At 43.0% G+C, this 24,263-nt stretch overlaps 1 protein-coding gene across 3 annotated transcripts in view; it reads left to right on the forward strand.

Moving 5' to 3' along the window:
* Window positions 1-4,242, forward strand: part of DUSP10 (dual specificity phosphatase 10) — a 49,828-nt gene extending 45,586 nt beyond the window's left edge. For all 3 annotated transcript variants that reach the window (XM_081857814.1, XM_081857816.1, XM_081857815.1), the window contains exon 4: window positions 809-4,242. In XM_081857814.1, coding sequence (XP_081713940.1) covers window positions 809-1,074 — 266 coding nt within the window. In that variant the 3' untranslated portion in view covers window positions 1,075-4,242. The remainder of the gene's footprint in view (window positions 1-808) is intronic.
* Window positions 4,243-24,263: the final 20,021 nt, after the last annotated feature.

Here is a 24,263-nt window from a genome sequence, read left to right on the forward strand (position 1 = left end):
AACAGGTGCATTCCACCCCTTGACATTATGTTTTAATATAAAATCAGCACTTTTTGTTTTATTATATAATTGCAGTTTCCCAGATCTAAAGCTCCCCCCTCCCCCTGGCATTCCACAATGGTTGTGTTATGTTGTTGAACGAAGAATGTGCACTAACAGAGGCCATTGTGCCCATGGTCCAGACACCACCCCAAAAATGTGCATGAACAAAGTGGTATAAAAAAAAGTGGGACTTGCATATTGCAAATGATGGCAATCGCATGTCTAACATATACTCCAGTTTGTCCTATCTGTGGGTTCACTTGTTATGGTGTGAAAGCCTTACATCATTTGGAGGCAATGCACCTAGTTTTCAAAACCCACTGTTTATTCTGTTCATTTGAGCACATTCTCCCTGATGTCAGGAGCTGGTTTTGTGGCATATTCTACATGTCCAACATTGTTAGAAGTACAAAATGTATAATATAATGTGTGAGTCCATAGAAACGTGCATTTCTCTGGAGAGCAGTATTTTAAAAATGCATTAGCCTGGAATTGGTAATAGCAAGAATAATCTACAGATCTAGGAAGGGAGAGGGGCACAATGATTTTTGGCCACTTCCGAGTTGCAAATGAGAGAAATTAGGTGCATAGGTGAGGTTCTAGCCTAGTAACCTCTGCAGGGGCTGTAGGTTTCCCAACTCTAAGTGAGTGAATCTCTGGCTGCTGCTTATTTTGAGGAATGCATTAGGAGCCCAGGTCTCTTGACCTCTGGCTTTCACTCACTGAAGTGAATGTTTACGTTTTATTTCTGTGCTTTTTTTTCCAGAGGAAGCTCACCAGTGTGGAAAAGGCCTCCTCATCCACTGCCAGGCCGGTGTGTCCCGCTCTGCCACCATTGTCATCGCTTACCTTATGAAGCACACGCGAATGACCATGACTGATGCCTATAAGTTTGTCAAAGGCAAGCGACCAATCATTTCTCCTAATCTTAATTTTATGGGGCAGTTATTGGAGTTTGAGGAAGATCTGAACAACGGAGTCACGCCGCGAATTCTCACGCCAAAGCTGATTGGGGTAGAGACTGTCGTCTGATGGCAAAGAAGCACGTGACTAAAAAAAGATGTTCGTATTCTTCACTTGACATGGACTTGGAAAGCTTGGATTTCCCCCATTTTTTCTTTTCTTTTTAGCTTTATTGAGAAGGGTTTATTATAAGACAAAACTTTGGACAGGAACCTTTTTGAAGAAAAGGTTTTAAAAATACAAGGACTTCACAAGCATTGGACAAGATACCTTTGGAAGTCCCTTCTTGAAAGGTGGATGATGTGGGGATGCTTTGAAGAAACCAGTTTTAGTCTCCATGCGTGTAAGAGAGAAACTGGACACTATATATTTTTTTTCTTCCCTTTTTGGTTATTCAGCTACTTGTAGAGATTATGACTAAGTAGTCTGTGCAGGTTCATAGACCGAAGACAGCTATGTTTTCCCCCCAAAATAAAATACAACCAGCCAAAATAAAAAAGTGAAAAGACAACTAAAACCCACGGGCGGCCTTGAGTTTGCAAAGGCTTTGCTAAAGAAACCCTAAGCAAAATGCTTGCTGGTGCAAAGAAAATCAGAGCAGCTTAAAACTATCTGCAAATCCCTTCTCGCCCTCTTGACTAGAGAAAATCTTTTTATTTGCTGTGTTTCATCTTCTGGTACTATTTTTCTATTTGGGGGTTGGGGGTAGGCTAACACCAAGGGACTTGACCATTTTACGCCATATGCCTTTACTGGCTTCTTGTGCAATAATAGTTTTGAGTAATGGAAAGAGTTCTTTATTTTGAGTGTTCAAACCAGTTACAGCTGGCTGCCCATTAATAATATTAATAATATTTTTAAATAGCATAAAGGTGGCTGGCTTGATTTAGAAGAAGGTATACAACAACAACAAAAGCAATTATTTTTTTCCCTTTTACCAATTCTGGTTATAGTGCCATACACCTTGTTAAATATGTATATCAGAATGTACAAAGATCAAGAACAAGCAAAGTTTATTTAAAATATTTTTTCGCACAAAATACTGGTGTGTTTTTCTGTTCATGTAAAAAGTTTGATTATAAAAATGAAAACTGTTTTAGAAATTGTGCGTGTGTCTCCTTTCCCTTATTTCTTTCGTGAACGCTCCTGTGTAGTTAGCTTTCTACTTGCAAGAAGCAGCAGGGCATGGTTCGGTGGTGGGATGGCAGATTGTGGCACAAGGGGGGGGGAGTACTTGCCATGCAGATGTTCCATGTGGCTCCTATCTCATCTAGATGCATGTAACTATGGCCTTGGTCCAGTGAAACCATGGTTCGTTGGACAAAGAATGAGTATGATGCCCACACACTTCCTTCTCCCTTTCTCTCAGGGATAGGAACCTGTGGTCATCCCAATGTTCTTCAGAGTCCAACTCCTGCCAGCTTGGCCAATGGTCAAGAGCGATGGGCAGTGAAGCTGGCAACATCTGGAGGACCACAGGTTCCCTAACCCTACCTTCTGGGGTTTCTTAAAGGACAGTTTCTCAGACTTAATAAGAAATTGCAGTTTTTTAAAAAAAGTCCTAGATGCACAACAGAAAGGGAAGAGGATGCATGTTAGTACAACTCTTGTTTTCAGTCTGATAAACCGTGGTTTATTCAGACCAAGTTCATCTTGTCTGAAAGGGCCTGGGCAACAAGTTGATCTGCATGTAGAATTGGCATACCCCAAGCATATCCACCTGGCCCAGACTGCATATGTGTGTCCAGATGCTCATACGAGATGGCAGCTACGGGGCACACTGGTGAATGCTGCTTTCGTGGCTCCCATGCGGTCTTAAACAGGCCTTGAGTATTCTTTAGTACAGACGTCCAATCCCATTTTTGGTCAATTTTATATTGCTCCCATTCTCCTTTTTCACTGCTGGTTTATTCTGCAAGTTGCCAACTCCAGCATTTTCCAGAGAGCTGCTATTTTTGTGATGAGTATATGTGGAGCAAGGGTTGATTAGATAGCTAGGTAGGGAAAATATTGATTATTGTAGGCTACATTCACCTAGGGTTTTTAGCTAGTGGTTTTTCACACATCGCTAACACTTGCCAAGCACATGCACTGATCCCTAGTTGTCCGCATACCTGAAGGGAGAATTTCAAAGCATATAGTCCATATGCTTGAATGTTGAAGGTATACTTTCTGGATGAGACATAGGCATAACTGGCGGTTGAAGACTTGCTTTCTTCTTCTCTTCTCCAGTTCCCCTCAGCAATATATCACAGCTTCTATAGCCTACATATAGTAGGGGTATTTAAAATGAGACTCGTCATAGCGTCCTCTTTTTTTGCTCTTCAAAATATGGCAGCCCTAGGAGGTATCCATGCCTCCATTTTAAGAATTAAGAGATGAATCAGTAACATGAGGGATTTCCTCAGTAACGTGGGATTTCCTCTTGGTCAGCAGCCTGCTAACCAATTACCGTTTTGCACCACTTGGAGCATTTTCCACATTAAAAAAAAAACATGATTCAATTGCATTTGCTAGAATTTCAATTGGGGAAACAGCAAGATAGAAGCAGAATGGAGGCTCTGTAACAATCCATTCCATGGAAAATGCTGCAGAGCCTTGCTTTCCCCATTCCTCCATTAGTTCGCTGACTAATTTTAACACCCACATGGAAAAGGCCTTTTGGTGTCCAGTTCCTTTTGCTTTTGAATAGTTTTTTGTGTTTGAGCTACAGCTAACTTCATTTACCCACCCAGCCTTATTTTATTTTTTTGGCCATAGTCACATCAGTGTGAGATGCGGCTTATAAAGTGGGCATTTATCACTGATCTCTCACTTAGATAAGCTAGTCTTTGCTCCCTTTGCCAGTCCAAAGCTTGGATATAATCCATGGTAAAGTTCTGCTGCTCGTGCCATTATAATGAGTGCTTTTATGCAGTTTCCGTTCATTTCAATGGAGCATGCTGAAGAACTTCCCAGTGAATTGTGCCTCCTATTAGTATGAATTTGGAATGATTAGAGAGATGTTCCAGTTAGATGACCTTTGTGGGATTTTTGTACTGCAGTGAAGGCTCCCCACCCCACTGCTTCAGATCAAATTCTGTACAGGCAGAATAAAGTGAAGTGAGGTGTGTCAAAAGAACACTGTGTATATTGACCCCAGATGTGTAAATTGCTGTGCACTTTTACTCAACAATGTTGTTACTATACATATATTTTCTTGAAATTTTATGCCTTTATTAAACTATTTTTATACAAGGATTGATTATTTTTGCTTTCTCTGAACATTAGTAGACTTTCTGCCTGGGTTTTGTTTCTCCTCAATGAATTTTGTTAATACAAAGAAGGGCCGCAAGTAGATGGCCGCAAGTTTCAGGAAAAAATGATGAGAGAACATTCGACTAAAATGAGCTGCCTAATTTCTAGGGCTACTTCTCCCATTCTTTGTACCCATCCTGAAAAAGTTATAAATATTGGACTGCATCAAGCTCCATTCTACTGGAACTTGACCCACTGAAATTGATGCACGTATGTTAGTCATGTCCATTAATTTCAGCGGGTTTCTGCTGAGTATGACTAACATTGAGCACAACCCATTAAACTTAGCACATGCCTCTATATCATAATAACTAAAATACAAAGTGCACATTTCATTCAACAATTTGTTAAGCGTATGCTTAACAGCACGTAGACTAAATTTCAGAAAGCGTAAAAAGGAAAGGGTTTCTGTTGCTGCTCTCCCAAATTTTACAATGGTTATATTTACAGTGTCTTTTTATGTGTATGTAACTTGGCCAATAGTAAGGGACCACATACCTCTTAAGCACTCAGTGGTGTGCATTTTTTAGGTTGCAAATTTCCAGAATCTTCCAAATGTAATTCTAATCCATTGGCAGACTCTGAATACCATGGGAAGTTCATGAGGACGGTTTCTGTCAGGGTGGACAACATTGAGCTAGGTGGAGCAATGGTCTGTCTCAGTATAAGGCAGCTTCCTAGATTCCTAACTGATGGAACCGACTGCAACAAGGTGTGGTGATACTAGTTTAGGAAGTTCCTGCTGGGGTTGGGCTAGATGACCCTTGGGACCCCTTCCGACACTATTCTCTGATTCTGTGAGGATTTAAAAGGAGATTGTAGATAAAGAAGGGAAATGCTTCTAGCCATGGTGGCAATATGAAACCTCCAGGTTCTGAGGCCACAGACCTCTCCATGTCAGTGCTGGGAATTGAATCTGGGATCTTCTTCAGCTGAATCAGTTGCTCTTGCCACTGAGCTGTGAGCTGTTGCACACCCTCTGTGGGTAAACAATACCCGGACAACCTGAGCTTCTTGATAAAGAGAGACAAAAAATACTGCTATGGCTGCTCCCTCATTCTATCCTTTATGAACATTGTTCCGTGACTGCTAAGAAACAGCCCTTTGCCTCGATAAACAAAGAGCGGCATGTATGATTCTGCTCCCAGTTTGATTACCCTATATTTATAACTCGCCTCATTTTCCATGGAGGCCTACAAGAGGCTGGGCTCTGATAAGCTGTCGTTCTCGGCGCAGAAACAGCCCCAGAATAGTTCCAGTGTGTTGTTTCTAATTGCAACGGATGAGCAGACTGGCTCATTAATCCTCCCCTATCAGCAGTGCATAACTTGTCTGCACCAGAATAGCCCTGATCTCAGCAATCCTGCATTTCAGCCTTGGGCTTGTGTGTTCAACGTATTTGGGAAAGGCAAGTTTCCACCACAGGCCCAAGGGGACTTCTACTTGACTGAGCTGGCTTTATATATAGTCCAGGCTGTGCATCACCCACCGAGGTTTATGTCATTTTGTAAGAAAATACATCGGTGCTCTTTAGGTTTGCATTATTTAGAGGAATCTTTTCCAACCACATTATTTAGCAGATGTCTTTTATTTTTCTTTCTTTTGGAACATGATAGCAAACCATGCTTTGGGTTAGAAAGGGGAAAGCCGAAATATTTTATTTTTCTCTCCTCTTCTCCCCACACTCCTTCCACTATAGATGATATAACCACCTAAATATCTGCTGATTTACAAGTTCACTTTTTATTTTTTTTTATTTGTATTAATCTTTTTGAGATGGACTGCTGGTCAAATGGGTATTGCAGTCTTTGCTACAGTTAATGGACCAATACCTTTTAATGTGCAGGGAGCAAATTTCATGCATCTCTTGTAGATAAGGCTTCTAGAATTGGACTGTTCCTAAAGACAGTCTAGAATAGCAGCAGAGAATTCAAAGCAGGATGCACTGATTTAAATTAGGGATTGGGAACCAATTATATTATATTATTTATTTGCACATTTATATCTGGCTTTCCCCCCAGGGAGCACAAGGCACCACCCATGGTTCTCCCCCCTCACCATTTTACCCTCACGACAACCCCTGTGAGGGTAAGTTAGGCTAAGAGACAGTGACTGGCCCAAGGTCACACAGAGAGCTTCATGGCTCAGTGGGGATTTGAACCCTGGCTTCCCAGCAATGCTGCAACCACGGCAACAGCATATGACTTTTGTGTCCTTATGTCTCTCAGCAGCTCGGGGAAGAAGCCCAGAGGGAGAGAAATAGGGGGGAATGCAATAAAATAAAATAAAATGGGTGTGTGCAAGGCAAAAAGGCTGGAGCAGTGGCAGCGGGTGGGGAGAGAAGGAGGTGAAATGCATATTGATAATGTTGTCTATAAGAATAAAAGAAAACTATTATAAATTAGTTTGGAGATGGTATTTAACACCAGTCAGATTAAATCAAATAAATAGGGAATATTTGGTGTTATGTTGGAGGAGATGCCAGGAAACAGGGAATTATATTCACATGTGGTGGGGGTGTAAATATGTACAATATTTCTGGCGAAGGGTGTTTAAGGAGATAACAGAAATTACTGGGTTAAAGCTGACTGAAAGTCCAGAGGTAGCATTATTATCAATTTACGATAGGGTGGAAGGTTGGCAGGCTATAGACTTGCTCACAGATTTATTGACAGCTGCACGCATTATAGCTAGGAAGTGGAAGGGGCAAGCAGAATATTATATATTATGAATATATATGGAATATATATGGAATATTATGGGATATAGCTATTAATGATAAATCATCGTGCTATTAAGATAAGATGGGGAATATGCAGGAGAAATGATTTTGAGGAGATATGGAGGGTGTTTGTAGAATTTGTACTGTTAAAACAGAAAGGGATCAAACTGTCACAAGAGGTGTTGAAATTTTGGGAGGTTGGATAGTTACAATGGAATGGTCTTGGTGGTTGGGGTGCACATTTTTATTCTTATTCATTTATGATTATTACTTTGTCAAAATAAAATAAAAAATTAAGAAAGAAAGAAAAGAATGAGAGAACCATGGGAGTGGCTCACCTCAGCATACAGACCCTGACCACATTCACCCTAGACATTTAAAGCACTACAATACCATGTTGACTAGTTTCGGCTGCATTACAGATCTGAATCTAATAGTCTTGTTGCGGCTATGTTAGCTGAATGCCAATCATCAGGAGGGTTAAGAGGGATTGAGAACAAAATTAAACCGATAGGAATCTCATTAGACTCCCTGTACTGGTTATCAGAAAAGGCTGCATTTGAGATCATTAAACGTAGATTGTTAGACAACGAATTTCAAGAACTTAGTAGCCAAATCAGGAATAGTCACTGTGCATGTCTGGGAATGGTGCAGTGTGAATAGCCAACAGCAATTTATCTCTCCCATTTGACCAACCCAAATCAACACAGGGCGTACATGCTAGTGAGACTTAATGCGCTACCTCTAGAGGGAGGAGTCCAGAAAATACTCCTCACAGAAAGACTATGCCCCTGTGGACTGAATGATATAGAACCAGTCGTGCATGTTCTCTTGCACTACCTCTTGTATCACACAATTCGAACTATGTTCATTAATCAGTTGGTTGTTGGCAAGGAGTGGCTCTCAGACAAATGTAAGGTAACCTTCCTAGTGGATGGGTTCCTCAGGATGGGGATAAGATGGAGATAGTAGCCAGGTTTCTGTAACACACAATGAGGATTCGTGAATATTATATAGCAGTGTTTTAACTGTTAGATGTAGATTTTGCTGAGTGGTTTTACTGTACTGAACCTTTCGGAGTTTTGTCTATATGCCAGTGAAGGTTTGAGATGGATGGATTGCCTAGTCATGGCTCTTCCCCCAACCCCATCAAAGGAACCTGAGTCTGTTAAGGGTGCTGAGAGTTGTTAAGAGACGCCCTAACAGAGCTACAGTTCCCAGAGTTCCCTGAAAATAAACATTACTGGCTCTCAAGGCAGAGCAAAGCCATCATTCCCAGTAGCCACCGAGAGCCCTCTCCTCCATGAATTTGTCCAATCCTCTTTTAACAGATTTTAAAGCTTTTTGCAGCTCCTGTGGATCCTCCTGTTTGCCAGTGTCCATGAAATGTACCAGGAACAAGGAGAGTCCTAGTAAATGCCGTGGGAGCTAGGGAAGCTGGAGCCATCAAATATTGACGATCCTTTCCCTATTTAGAGGAGAAATAAATAATTGAGCGCACACTTGAATTATGAAAAGAATCCATTGTTGCTAATAAATAAATCACGTAACGCCCCTCTGAAGTGTTGGGTTGGCTGTAGCTCAGGGCTGTGCACATTCCATGTGTTCAAAGAGATGGCCGTGGAAAGGCAGAGTCAGGCAGCAGAGAGAGAGAGAGAGAGAGAGAGAGAGAGAGAGAGAGAGAGAGAAAGCAAAAGAAGACATATATTTGCATATAATTTGCACATGCTAGTTTTGACATCAGGGCTGTTATTTTAAACCAAAATAGAATGTATCTTCCCCATGGTTGGCAAGACTGTGGCCAGGTGACATCTTGTGTACTTGCTCATTCTGCCGTCTGGGTCCTAAAGGCCCCCTTCTCTCCCTTCTTATAATAGAGGGTCCCTTTAGTGAGAGGAAAACAGGACGCATGGCACAAAATTAGATGTTGTTTTGTCAGAAAACAAACAAGCATGTGAGAACCACAAACTCATATTCCAATTCCGAGCAGCACTGAATAGGTCAGAAAGCGAGGCCCACTATTGCGTTACTTCAGTGGCAGCCCCTCCAGGAACTCTGTCCACATTTACACACTACATTTAAAGCACTATGATGCCACTTTAAACAGCCATGGCTTCCCCCCAAAGAATTCTGGAGCTAGGCTTCCCCCCAAAGAATTCTGGAACTAGGCTCTTGAGAGTTGTCAGGAGACCCCTCTTCCCGCCCCCCTCAGGACTATAATTCCCAGAGTTCCCAGATTGTTAAACCACTCTAGGAATTGATTATATTCCTACATCGTTTCACCTCCTTGGTGTGAGATGATCTTTTCTGCTTGCCACATGGCTGATAAAATCCCAGGTGCCCTGCCTGAGAAAGATAATCTGAGCAAGACTTGTCACCCCATTGGACGGCATTGCGCTTCTGCAGTTTGTGAGGCTCCACCAATGTTAATAATTCAGAGCTTGTCAACATGGTGCCTGCAGGTACCAATATGCCCACAAGTACCTGCTACAGTGCACCCAAAAGGTCTCAGTGAATACCCCCTCATAAATCCACAGTGTGTGAATGAATGTTTGCTCTTCCAGTTTGGTTCCAGGTCCAGGCTCTCCTTGAACATGGCAACATTTCATAGGATACCAAGATGCAAAGAGCTTCTCAATGTGAACGGGTGTTGGAGTGGCAGATGTAGGGGCCTGGCTATAGCATTTTGTGGTCCTGTCTCTTTTTCTGCTCTTTTAGATGTGGCAGCCATTTTGTGGCCACACAACCCATGATGGCCATCTTGTGAGTAGCACCTACAGCACTATCAAAATTCAAAATGTCTCCACTGGCCCAAAGTTGTTGGCAAATGATGGAGTAATTAATCAAGCCCTTAAACATAAGCATTTCAACCTTTTTGAATATGGGATTGATCTACCCCAGGGGTAGGCAACCCAAGGCCCATGGGCCACAAACGGCCCACGGGGGTTGTTTAACCAGCCCCCGAGCTGCCCCGAGCCAAGCTGCCTGCTCGGCGAGTCCCTGCACGCTGTGCTAAACCAGCGCGGCGCGGGGACTCACTTACATGGTGCCGGAAATCACATCTGCGCATGCTCAGGCACCGAAAATTGTGTCTGCGCAGACACAGATGCCAAAAATTGTGGCCCACGGAGGGATCTCCGCTAGAGTGAATCAGCCCAGATGAGGTAAACCTTGCTGACCCCTGATCTACCCCCAAAACACAATAAGAGTGGCTTCACAAACATACACCATTTCTTAAACTGCCATGAAGGACTTTTTATGCCTCAAGCAGACAGGTGTCAGAACACAAGAGCACACTGTTATGACCATTAGTGTCCTCAGACCTTTTATGCTTCTATACTGTGCTTTAAAGCAATCATGCCTTTTCAGGATAAATTAGTTACTCTATGAGGGGACTCTGTGACCCTGAGCTCTTTGTGTAGAGTTAACTGTCACTAAAACAAGGTGAGAATTTCTGTGAGACTTTGGAATTAGGCACAAGTGGCATAACTAAAAAGACACTGGAGATTGATAGAAAAAGATACACAATGAAGAAAGGTGGGTAAAAATGAATGCTGGAATGTGAGTGTCCAAGGAATATTAGTTGAGTTATAACTAGGGATGTAAGGTATCAGTTTCCGTTCTAACGCACATGCATACATGCATCACATGCAGTGTTGTTCTTGTTCTGCTGCAGTTCAGTTTCCTGCAAAAACAATGTTATTCAGCAGCAATCACTGTGCTGCAATTTTTTTGATAATAATTTTTATTAGTTTTCAATTACATTCCAATAATAGCCTCACTATAACAATGCCAAATTATAATACAATTACTAATACCAATCATTCAAATACCAAATTATATAATTTAGGTGGCCGCCTGCATGCTAGAATTGATGGTTTCATGATTTACTTTATTTCTGCACTCCAGAATCTTATTAATTTCAATTACACTCCAGTCAAAATAACAATCCCTTATACAACAACTGCAATATTAATAACTTCCATTCGTACTGACACATTAAATAATATATAAATCTACAAGTGAGGCACTCAAACTGTGTCCTTGTTCTTCCTGTATGTGACAATCTTTCTGTCCATGATGTTTCTTCCTGTCCTTGTAAAATGTTATGTCTATCTTTTCCTGGTTGCTGCTGTTCTCCATCATGCCTTGGGCAGAGCTAATATCCCATTGTTGTTTCAGAAATTCTCCATTGTTCTGTCCCGTGTTTTGCAACTTTAACATCAGCTGCAAAAATCACACTGTCCCAATAAATAACCTGTCTTTGCCATTTTCCCTCTCAGTCTGTGCTGCAGTTTTAAAGAATTTGTTACATAATTCCACACCGTTCATTTCAAAGCACATGCAATGAAGCCGTTTCCCCATGTGCCAATAGGTTGCCTTTCAAGTTCCTTTCAAGTACCAAAATAGCTTTCCATGTTATCATTCAAGTCTCTTTCACTGACTACACCTTGCCATTAGTGTTTTCCCTAGCCATCAGGATACCTGGGCGGGGGGGGTGGGAGGTCTTCTGCATCCAATGGGCACGCTCCACCTCTAAGCTAGGGACCCTCCTTTTCAAGCGAGCTTCATTTTTAAAACAAAGAAAAGGGAAACCTTATGCCATCACTGCAATCACAATTTGTTGCTATTCTAACTATGCTTTCAATTATTTATTTATTTTTAAAGACATGGTGGTTTGCAAAATAACCACCTTCAGTTCACCTGTGCAATCTTTGTGGGTCTGGGTACGAGCTTGTTCTAGTCGCTTCTTCAGCTGCCTTCAGTTAGTAGGACTTCTCTGGAGTAAACAGTCAAAGCATTGCAAGCAAACTTTTGTTAGAGAGAAGAAACTTGTGCCAACTGCAGTGCTTCTCCTTGACTGGCTGACAGTTGCAGTCTGAATTACACGGGCATCAGATGGGGGCCTCCTTAAGTCCTGGCCTTGACAAAGCAATTATGGAATGAACTGCTGACTGCACTGCACAGTTTTGATAGATGGCATCTGCTTTCTCTCTGTTCCGGAGGATGTTTGGGTGCAAGATTCCATCTATTTTTCAAATCCAATATATCATGGCCATGCTGTAATCATGCAGAAATCCTCTGTGAAACCAGTGCGACAGTGCGACAATGCATCCTACTGTACAGAGGACAGCCCTCTATTTGATGTGCTGTCTGAATTAAAGATAAAAGAACCAGGAGAAGGGATGGCAAGGGCCTTGAAGTTACCCATCAAGAATTAACACCTAAACAAGCAGACTCAGCAGGCACCCAGGTCACTTGTTCAGTCTTCCCCACTGTGGTGAGATGTATTGCATTTAAGTTATAGTAATCATTGAGGGAGGGGGGTGGACCTGTGAGGCCACTCTAGATGATCTCAGCATCGGGGCTGAATGTGGCTTGTGTGTGGGTCCATTTATTCCTCTGACACACACACACACACACAGAGAGAGAGAGAGAGAGAGAGAGAGAGAGAGAGAGAGAGGGAGGGAGAGACTAATGCATTAATGCACACACATTAGGACTATTATGACTGGTTGGTTTTGAATGAATAATAGTTGATGAATCCTAGCCCATTTATCTCACTCTCATTGGCAGGCTCGCAGAATTCACAGGGCGCTGCATCATTCCAGCAACATTAAAACGTCACCCATCATTTTTAATAGCAACACAAAGGCAAGACGATGAAAAATGCATAGTACTATATATGTGGTTTTGGCTGAATGATAACTTGGAAAGGGGGTGGGGGTTGCCTTCCTTTGATTAATTCCACATAGGGTTTTTTATGCTGATATTAAGTTTTTAATGGCAAAAAAAAGAAAGAAGAAGAGAAGATGGCAAATATCAGAACAGAGGGGTGAGGATATATTCACCTTTCTCTGACAAAGGTGAGCAGGAATCTGCCAGGACAAGCGCAAGTGTAAAGCTTTGTTTATTTAATTTGTGCATTTATACCCTGCCCCTTAGCCAAAGGGTACTCAGAATGGCTTTCAAAAATCAGTACTTAAGATGCTTCCTGCATTCAGGCTCACAATCAAATAAGTCATGGCACACAAGAAAAATGGAATGGGAGGGAAGAGGAAAAAGCAAGCTGAAGCATAAATTCTTAAAGCTACAGTTCTTACAGTGCAATTATATAGTTTTCTTCAGCAGATTCTGGCTGCCTAGCAAAGCAACAACTCCCTACCAAGATCAGGGGTGGTTCTGGCTCTCTTGCTCTTGACAAAGAGCAGCACTGTCCCAGAAGGACTTTCCCCGCTACATCACCAGCAGAGCTGGTGTCAATGGCCCAGCCAAGAGATGAGGACAGTTTCCGCAACACAATTCTTCTCTTAGGCAGCTGATTTGATGGCAGTTAGATTCCCTTCACCCTCACCACTGTCAGTGGAAATTCACTGAGATGTGATGAAATTCTAGCTGCAATTAAGTCACAGATGAGGAGCCTGTGGCCCTACAGATGTCATTGGACTCCCAACTCCCATCATCCCCAGGCAGCATAGCCAACAGCTGGGGATGATGGGAGTTGTAGTCCTACAGCATCTGGAGGTCCACAGGTTGCCCACTCCTGGTTTAAGGCTCATTTTCATGGCCAGCTTTTGGTGTGGTAGATATTTCTCCTACTGAGACTTATTAGGGTTGAGTAAAAAAGAAGGACCTGGCTAACTATATTGTTCAGGCCTTTCTCCAAGCTAAAGGTAGACCCCGTAGGCAATAAATATATAAATTTGTGTATATCCAAGAAGGAAGGAAGAATGATAACTAGTAGTTAAAAGGAACTGCATGCCTGAAACACTACAGTGGTACCTCGGGTTACATACGCTTCAGGTTACATACGCTTCAGGTTACAGATTCCGCTAACCCAGAAATAGTGCTTCAGGTTAAGAACTTTGCTTCATGATGAGAACAGAAATTGTGCTCTGCCGGTGCAGCAGCAGCAGGAGGCCCCATTAGCTAAAGTGGTGCTTCAGGTTAAGAACGGACCTCCGGAACGAATTAAGTACTTAACCCAAGGTACCACTGTACTGCATGAGATCACTCTGGTTTCCTGATTATAATGCTCCCCCTCTTTTTGCCACATAGTCCTCAAGGATCTCATGAGGGGGCTTCTTATAAAATAGCAGCTAGCTCATTAGATGGGAATTTACAAAATTCACTTTTATGGCTCCATCAGACTGAAGGATATCATGCTGTATATCTCAGCCATTGAGGTGTTACAAACTTCAGACAAAAGCAAGCCCTTTTCTAAATGTTTGTGTTCTCACTTGAGAACAAACAGCTCTCAGCATAGACAGATGGATCTATGCTTTGAAAACAGTGAATGTAATGCTATGGGCATCTACAAAAAAAGACAAGACTCCATAGGCAGAGCTGAGGGACACAAAATGGTGGGTGGCTCTTACTTTGAACAGCATTTCCCAAGGTCTCCTTCCCTAGGAATTCCATTCAATTTGCATCTAAAGGCAAACCTACGTGATTCACACACTTTCCAGAACAATATATGAACCGAAACACAGCCCTCCTTTGAAATAACCCTCCTTTTCTGAATATTGTGATGCATCTCTACAGCCCAAAGTGATATGCACAAAAATGCAGGTACTGGAATAAAGTGTACGTAAAAAAGTATATATTTGTGTCTATATGTGTGAAAATAGCATATAAAATGTATTCTATCGGGGAAATTGCTTTGCAGAAAGCGTGTACAGTGGTACCTCGAGTTACAAACGCCTCAGGTTACAAACACTTCAGGTTACAAACTCTGCTAACCTGGAAGAGTTACCTCGCGTTGAGAACTTTGCCCCAGGATGAGAATGGAAATCGTGTGCCAGCAGCGCAGCAGCAGCAAGAGGCCCCATTAGCAAAAGCACGTCTCTAGTTAAAAACAGTTTCAGGTTAAGAACGGACCTCCGGAACGAATTAAGTTCATAACTAGAGGTACCACTGTTTAAAAGTGTGTATGACTTAGGTCCATGATGGTAGAAAGATGCACTTGTGATCTAGAACAATGCTAGGAGCTTGACAGGATAATAATAAAATAATTACTATTATTTTAATTAATAATTAATTAATTAGATTTGTATACTGCTCTATGCCCGCAGGTCTCAGGGAGGTTAAAACATAAAATCACAATATAAAAATGCAAAATACATAATAAAAATGAAAACGAAACCAACCCAATAAACCCCCAACACATTTAAAAAGGACATTGGCTGTCACTCAGCGAAAGGCCGGGTTAAAGAGGAACTCTTTTTTACCCCCTGGCATCTCAGAGTTCTCTAGCCACCAGTTGCCTATCCCTCTGAAAATCACAAACAACCTGATTTTTTTTTAGGTTGACACTTACTTGTCACTGGAGAATCAAGAAGAAGAAACTATAGCAGGTGCTGAATTATGGGTCACTTGCAATATCTACCTGAAATACCTCCACATCCTCCCCTGCCCCCACTCTCCCTAGTGTAAATATTTGGGGTGGGGGGGATGTATTCTTGTTCCATCATAGTGATCAAAACATGTCTGATATAATCTTGGGGAGAGCTAAAACAGTCTGGCTTGCACCACTGACAAACTGCAAATTTTAGCAAATGCGTAATTGGGCTTGGTTGAAATAGAAGGGCCTCATAATGATGTCAGGTGCTCTGAATTCTTTCTCATGTATTTTTAGGCCTGCCATAAACACACAAAGTCTAACTTTCATCCCAACAGTGGGAGTGTAAACTCTTCTGACAATTGGTTGTGTGTTGGCTTGAGAAGCTAGGTCAAGTAATTGGATTAATACGCTTCATTCCTGGGCCAGTCTGGCAAATTAGTTGAACTCTTTTCAAGTATAGTCACTGGGATTTAAGGCCAAGGTCTGCTGTAATGTAACCTGTTGTCTACTTATCCCCAGATGGACCCTTGTGAAATACATAGCAACAGTGCCCTCCTTGTACTTAGTAACCTGTATCATCAGAGGAACTCTCTCTGCTGTCAAAGGTTAAGAGAGGCAAGGCTTTCCAAAGGGTTTCGACTGGCCTTAACTGGCTTCCTCGCAGACACCTCCCTTATAGGCAGCTATAGAAAGCCAATGTGTCATCAGAGAAAAAGTCATCTATGATTCCAAAGTGGCGCTGGAAACGAAGGAGAGTGAAAGCCATAGTCATAAGGGGAAATGGTACGTAATCCTAGAAAAGGAAGTCGAATAAGAACGTGGAAGTTGTGCCCTACCAAATGTTTCTGGATAACCATCATGTTATAGCAGAGTGGCTTTCTCCAACTGGAAACATCCTGCAGATATTTTGGAAGGCAACTTGCATCACCCCTGACCATTGACCAAGTGGTTGTTATTGTTGTTGTTGTTGTTACTATGTTTATTTAGATCCTGCCTTTTTCCCAGCCCAGGACTCAAGGTGGCTTACGCAAATTAAAAGAGGAGAGATAAAATACAAACGAGAAGTATATATAAAAGATTGTTGTTAAAAGGTAATTAAACTCCATATAAAGTAATTCCTACAGTAAACCGCCCTTTGATCTGCTGATGAAGGGGTGATATATCAGCTTAATAAATAAAATAAATAGATAAACTGTAATAGAATTGAAACAACACGAAAAATGAATCTTTTAAAACACAGATAATAAAATCAGCACTGCACTATTAAAGCCCTTTCCTTAAAAAAACCCAAAAACATTCAGTTCCCAAAATCCTTTCGAAATAAAATAGTCTTCACCTGTCGGTGAAAGGACAATAAGGAAGGAGCCAGTCTAACTTCTCTAGGAAGGGAGCTGCAATGTTTGGGAGCAGCAATCTTGGCTGTGGAGTCCAGTAGCAAGTGGGGCAGGCAGAATCCTGGTCTGGAAGAGACTTGAAGGTTTTCTAGTACAGCTTCCCGCCCTGGAGCAAGATCCTGCCTGCACAATAACGACTTACAAATCACTTAGGTAATGGGACTATATCATTTATCACGGTCAGGACTGGAATGAAAGAGACACAGATATCAGGTCACAAGGCTTGGTGACCAAGGGAGGTTCCAGGGATCTGAACCTTAGTTGTGAGGAATCTGCGGTTTGTCATCCCCACATAAAGGCTGCATGGAAATAAGAGTGCGTGAGTGGCAAGTGCTTCCTGTTCTTCTTTGTAATATCTGACATCCATGCAAATCTTGCAACTTCCCCTGATGGTGATGTACACAAGGTCCTAATGCGTGGACAATTCAGATGTCTCACCACAGGGGAAGAAATGAGAGCTCCTCCGTGGATGCTGCAAAGACACACAGAAAACAGGAAGCATGAGTCACTTTCTTCCCTGTGTTTCTGATATATAGGACCCACCCTATTCCTGTGACTGTCATTTGTTTTAACTGTTTTTAATTATAAATTGTTGTAACCTGCCCTGAGACCTGCTGTGAATGATGATGATGTTCAGGAGGAGTTACATTGTTTCTGTAGCCCAAACAGTAGGTAAAAGGGAAGGGGAAAGGACCCCATGATGGTTAAGTCCAGTCGAATTCGACCATGGGGTACAGCGCTCATCTCTACTTTCAGACCAAGGGAATCAGTGTTGGTCCACAGACAGCTTTTCTGGGTCATGTGGCCAGCATGACTAAACCGCTTAGAACAATAAATTTATCACTAAGCTTAGAACTCCCAAGTTTTACAGAAATGCAAACAAAATAAAAAATCAGAAAGCTATTCCTAAATTTGGAGGGAGCCCTAAAAACACTTTCATGAGGATTGAGCATGCTCTGTGGCACCAGATGCTAACTATGTGTAGGAGGTGAATAGAAAATGGGTGGGGGGCATGAGGAATCATGCAGAGTGGTCTGGATTCTGAACAGCAGCACTCCATCCTGAAGCAACTTTGTGAGTCCCACATGTGTTCTATCCATTTCGAAGATGGCCTGGTGATCTAGAGCAGGCATCCCCAACCTTCGGCCCTCCAGATGTTTTGGACTACAATTCCCATCATCCCTGACCACTGATCCTGTTAGCTAGGGATCATGGGAGTTGTAGACCAAAACATCTGGAGGGCCGCAGGTTGGGGATGCCTGATCTAGACTGTTTTTCTGCTTCTCGGCCTACCTGCTGCAGTCATGCCTATTGTGCAATTTGGTCGATACAACTTGTAGACTTACACTTTTATCCATCATGGAGAAAATATGCCCCCATTTGGAGCCTATAAAAAGGGGGTCATTTTAGTTATCTTGGGGCGGATTTTGAGGGGGAAATGCCATGAAACTCAAGTATTAAGGCATATTCAACTGGGATTTATTTTACTGCAGGGCAGGGGGTGTTTCTCCAGTTAATTGATCCAGCATATATGAGGCTCAGAAAACACAAGGCATGATTCTCAACGGCTCTCCTTGATGGACATGGGAAGTCCTTGTTTGGATTCCAAGTGTATAAAATCCACATGCAACCCGGCACACATCTTCCCCTCTTTCATATATCTTGGGCTGCACACTGAGGCATCAGCTCAGGAGCTTCTGTGAGGACAAACAGAGCCAAAAGATTGCTAGTTTTGGTTCATTATTAGCTTGCTTGCTTTGCCTGCTGACTCCTTGAAAGTAAGTTGCAGCTGAGTCGGCAAGGTCAGCCAGACATCCACTATCAGTCAAACCAATCATAGACACGAACTTCATAAATGTCTTTCATTTGCAACCTACAAGTTGGACAGGTTATGTGGGTTTTCAGTCTATTTTTAACTCGGCAATCTGTCATTGGGGGCTTTATGGAGCTCTTAGCTACATGCCTCAGGATCTGTAATGCAATCGCAGAGTATATTATAGGATTTCCTCTGCCACTTTTTAGAAACAGCAGGTGCAATGTCAGCATTCAAGTGTTGATAACAAAATGCAGATACCATCAAAAATACATTGCATAACACACCTAACCTTGGAAGTATTTGCTCTATTGGATGAACAATAAAGTACAAGCTATTGTTTACAGGTACTTTAGGCTCACAATTGTCTACTGCTAGAATGGCAGTGGTCATAATGGCAAGGATATTAATTTGCTTGTTTCTTTTAAAACTCTATTCATAGAGGGTCTTCAGAATCAAAGAGTTGGGAACTGGGGGCAGCTGCCCCATGTGCTAAGCTACGCAAATGTAGGTGGCAACTTCTCAATGGAATACTCTTAAACTCTGGATTGACTGTCCTCCCAGAGTGGCCATTGGTGCTCCCTATTCCAGCTGAGAATGGGCAGGAAGGTGTATAAGTTGTTTTCCTGAGCTATGGTGTATTTCAGTATCCTTAGCTATCCTTTAATTCTGACTTCTAACTTGCTTCTTGAGCCTCTCCCTTGAATCATCATTCAGCCTTGACTCTTTGTGCCTGAATACTGGCTTTATCCATAGGTCTTTGTGGCCTGTCAATGACCAAACAAAACTTTCCATCAATTCACTATTCTATGTGAATAGTTTTATACACAATTCTATGTGAATATTTTTATACACAATCTTATAAAAGTACCACATATCTGAGAGAACACCTTCTCTCATACAGACTTACTTATGCAGATCATTAAGATCATGGTTATGCAGCATCCTGTAGACATCCATCTGGCCACAACCAGGACCTTTTCTGTGGTGGCACCTGCCCTCTGGAATAGTCTTCCTCCAGAAATAAGACATGCACCACCATTAGATCAATTTTAACATTTCTGTCCAGTGTGGCTTTTGCTGTGTATTGTATCTTGCCATTTTGATGTGGACATCAAATGTTTGCTTCTAACTGAGCACTGGATAGCTCAGTTGGTTAGAGTGCAGTGCTGATAATCCCAAGGTTGAAGGTTCGATCCCTATATGGGGCAGCTGCATATTCCTGCATTGAAGGGGGTTCGACTAGATGATCCTCAGGGTTCCTTCCAACTCTACAATTCTATGAAGCACAGTTTCATGTTTCTCTTGATATGAATAACAAAAGAACAATTGTGCTTCTCTTGTGTATCTCCACACATATATGATGCCCCTGATTACCTGGGAAGATTTTAATGAGAAACTAAATCAAGAAAGTTATATGAAGCTGCTAACCAACTGTCCATTGATAATAAGTATAAGGAATTTTGATTGTACTATATTTGCACAACAGCGGTGGACATGCTAAAATTATGCTTAACGCTGGAATCCAGGAAACTGTATATTTTAATCCCCATTTTGGCCCATACACTCACCCACAATCCTGACACCAGAAACCTTCTGTCTATACAAATAATTGCCATGGCTAAACGGGACTGTGTTGTTTCCTAAAATGGGACAAAACAGCCATTTTTTTAACCCAGGGTTATTTTCGCCATGAGAACCATGCTATCCACCAGCTGTTAACTTTGTTATGAGGAGCGCATCAACCTAAAAAACACAAATCTAAACAAAGCTGCTATCCCAGCCATATTGTATAAAAGCACAAAGTCCACAGTGATGGTAGTAGGAAGATCGCTTGGACGGAGGATTGCAAATGACAATGTCTTTTCTGTAAGTAGATAATCAGGTATCTGAAGTCAAGCTGATGAATGAGGGAAAGTATAAATAGACTCACAATCTGATCCTATTCCTCTCTTCAGCTGCAGCAAATACAAGCCAAAAAAGACCTGCCAGATCTTGGCCAAGCTCCAGCACAGGCTGGAGTCGGGGGCTTGCACAAACAAATGATGCTCAAAAAGGCCTGAGGCATGTGATATAGACAAATATAGGCTCGGCCTGGGGCAGGAGGGGGTCAGTTTCCAGGGTAGGACAATATGGTTGCTCAATGCAGCAATTGTTTGGTCAGAGAAGTGTTTCTCATCTTGTTTCAGAAAAGCCTCTGCTCCTTGCAGAGGGGAGCAGTTGTGAGCGGGAGCCATTTCCCGCGTTGGCAGGGGGTGTTTCGGACCCTGCCCAGCTATCCCGGCTGCCGTGCCATGCCCCCGGGCAGCCAACCAATCAGGTTGAGACTTGGGGGCGGGGTTTAGCCACTCAAATGCGGCCACGGCAGCGCTCAGAAACTGCAAATTTTGTAAAGCCACTTCCGAGCTGGCAAGGAGGTGGGGTTGCGGGCTTCACGCCCCTCCCCCACATGCTCCAGCCCCCGCGATAGCAAGGGGATCCCCGTCCATCTCATACCCGGGCCAGCCAATCGGCTGGCACCGGGGGCAGGGCCTCGGCTATTTAACCCGGCTGCAGCCGAGGCCCCTCCTCTTTTCTTCCCTACAGCTGACCGGTTTTTCCCTCCCATCCCACCCTTTTGGCTAGGTTCCCTGACGTTGCTATGAACTATGGTTGGTCACCGTCAAGGGGCCTGGTAGGAATTTTCCCAATTGGCAGATTGGCACTGGCCATTTGGTTTTCGCCTACCTCGTAGCAAACCGTCAAAACTCCTCGGTATTGGCGGTTAGGCATTGGTGGGGGTACAGCTCTATTGTTATGCAAATGAAGGGGGAAGGAGCGCCATCACCTTCCCCCAAACAAGGGTAGTCCGGTAAAGGATTCCGGGGGGCGTGGCCTTGTCCTAAGCCTAAGGAGGTGTGGGCCCATGGCATGCCCCCAGGGGGTGACACCTAGGGGAGGTCCTAGTTGACGTGCCTCAACAGGACTCCTCCCACTGGTGATTAACCCTTCCGGCTTTTAGCTGGCTTTTAGATAGGACCAGTGCCTAAGGCCAATACCGCTCAATTCCTGTAATCAATAAGGTTGTAGCCTAATTTGACCCATTAAGCTGAATTCTGGTGTCCTGTGGCTTTATTTCTCTGGGGGGAGGCGGGAACTCGCCACGCAAATTCAGCTTAACGGAAACTGAATCAACTTTGTCTCCCATCACTAATATCCAGTTATTAAAAAAGAACGGGTAATGGACAATGAGAAAGATCTGCCAGAGATGTTTGAGCAGAAGAAAGGCCTGCTGGATCAGGCCAATGGCCCATCTAGTCCAGCCTCCTGTTCTCACAGCAGCCAATCAAATGAGGAAACAATACTGAACTGCATAGATCTGGCTTGGTAGAAAGCAACTGCCTATCTCTCTCCAGATTTTGTTGTTCTGAAGGACACCACAGCCATAAAGCGTCTTGGCTTTCACCTTCTTCTTTGTGTTGTGAACAAGACAGCTGCTGCTGGCATGGTAGGTATTATTCACTCTTGTTTTACATCGCAAGTTTGGGCTCGATGAAGTTCTGGAGTTCTTTCTGATCAGCTTGCAGAGCTTGTCAAAATGCGAGAAAAGTGTCGACCTTCAATGGACCACCGAAATTTTAGGCTTGACATTGTGTCGCGGTACAGTAGCAGAAATAAGACGTTGGCCATTGATCTGTTGATGACAGACAGAAGTGCCCGCATAAAGTGAGCGCTCTCTAAAAATAGAATACATGTAGAAAGGGCTTCAAGTGCCTTGTATCTGGGCTTCTTATAAGTAGGTCACAGATGACCAAGGGAATAGAATAGCTGCTGCATTGCTACCCTCCATGGAACCCCAACAGTGTAAGACAACCCATATGCCAGAGTCAAGTTAGCGGAAGAGGTAGGGAAAAATAAACTTTTCTGAGTTAGGAACCAGCTTGAAAGACAAGAACACCTCCAAGAATATAGGAAGAGTCCTGCTGGATCTAACCAACAGTCTAGCATCTTGTTTTCTATAGTGGGCAATGGAAAGACCACAGGAAGGTAACAGCTCCCTCATATTAATCTTGATAGGCAGGGTGGAATTAACCACTCTGATGCTCAGGAAACTGATGTGGTGCTACAGAAGCCTGATAAAGGTCAGGAAACTACAAGAAGGAAGCAGCTGCATTAACAGAAGTATAGTGCCTCAACCAAGGGAATTAATAGTCCTGCTGTATTCTGCCTTGGTCAGACCACATCTGGAGTACTATGTCCAATTCTGGACACCACAATTTAAGAAGCATATTGTCAGGGAACTGCCATCAGTGCCGGAGGGAGAGAGCAAGCTCCAGAGGGATTCCAGAAAGCGTCCCGGGATGGGGAGAGGCAGCCCATCTTCTGGGGAAGAGAATCAGCGTAGCACCAGTGGAGAAGGGGCAGATGGGGGAATCGGCGAGGCGGTCCCTTGACTCCTTGCCGGGGACCAGCGGGGAGAGTAAGGGTCCTCCGCTGCCTATGCCCTCCTTGCGCAGAAGGCTTCCACGCAGGGAGAGTAGGAGGAGACTAGGCGTCAAAGAGCTTCTTTGCTGGAAGAAGTTTAAGAAATGCCCACTGACGGATTCTGCCAGCGATTGAGACAGCCACGGGTGAGTGGCTGTCCAGACAGAAAAGGTTCACTCAGGCAACCCAGCCAGGTGTTGGCACCGGCTTACGCATGAGCAACCCCTAGAACCATTACACATATTGACAAGCTGGAAGGAGTGCAGAGGAGGGCAATGACAGAACAAAACTTTTGCCCAACATGGGCTTGAACCCATAACCCTGATATTAAGAGTTTCCTGCTTTACCGATTAAGCTGTCCTAAGCCTTATGAGGAACAGTTGAGGAAGTTGGGTATTTTTAGCCTGGAAAAGAGGAGACTGAGAGGAGCTATGACAGCCATCTTCAAGTATCTAATGGGCTTGTTTTCTCCTGTTCTGGAGGGTAGGGCTCAAACCAATGGCTTCAAGTTACAAGAAATGAGATTCCAACTAAACATCAGGAAGAACTTCATTAGTGGAACAGACTCCATTGGAAGGTGGTGGAGTCTCCTTCCTTGGAGGTTTTTAAGCAGAGGTGGGATGCCCACCTGTAATGGATGCTTTAGTTGAGATTCCTGCATTGCAAAGGGTTGGACTAGATGATTCTATGAAACACTCCTGGAACTCCTCAGGAATTTGGTGCACAATTCTAATACTTTTAAAATAGACTCAAGCTGCAAAGCTATATAAGAGGAAAGAGCCATAAAGAGCTGCAAGAGGAAGACCTTCAGAAAAAAAGTGTTTTCTTTCTATTGTTGTTACTCTTCGAAGCTTTTTTAATTCCATCGGGGTGGGGGGGCAAAACAAAAGCACAAAAAACACCACACGTGAAGTATGATAAGATCTGAGATTTAGCTGTTTTGTCAGCATAATATCCCCAGTTATTTTCAAGGGTGACCTTTGCTTCATTAATGCATCCTATTGCAACTTGAAAATTATCTTCTCTCCAGCTGTCCCTTATATGGGCCACCCTAGATTCACTTGACAATTACATTAAAAACTTATAATTTTTTCTAAGTCAATTTGAGGGTCTTTGAAAACTATTACAGGGACACATAAGAACAGCTGTGCTGGATCATACCAGAGGCCCATCCAGTCCAGCATCCTGTTTTCATAACGTCCAACTAGGTGCCACTATGGGAAG

This window comes from Podarcis erhardii (genome assembly GCF_964252035.2).
Source record: "Podarcis erhardii genome assembly, chromosome: 3".
NCBI lineage: Eukaryota > Metazoa > Chordata > Lepidosauria > Squamata > Lacertidae > Podarcis > Podarcis erhardii.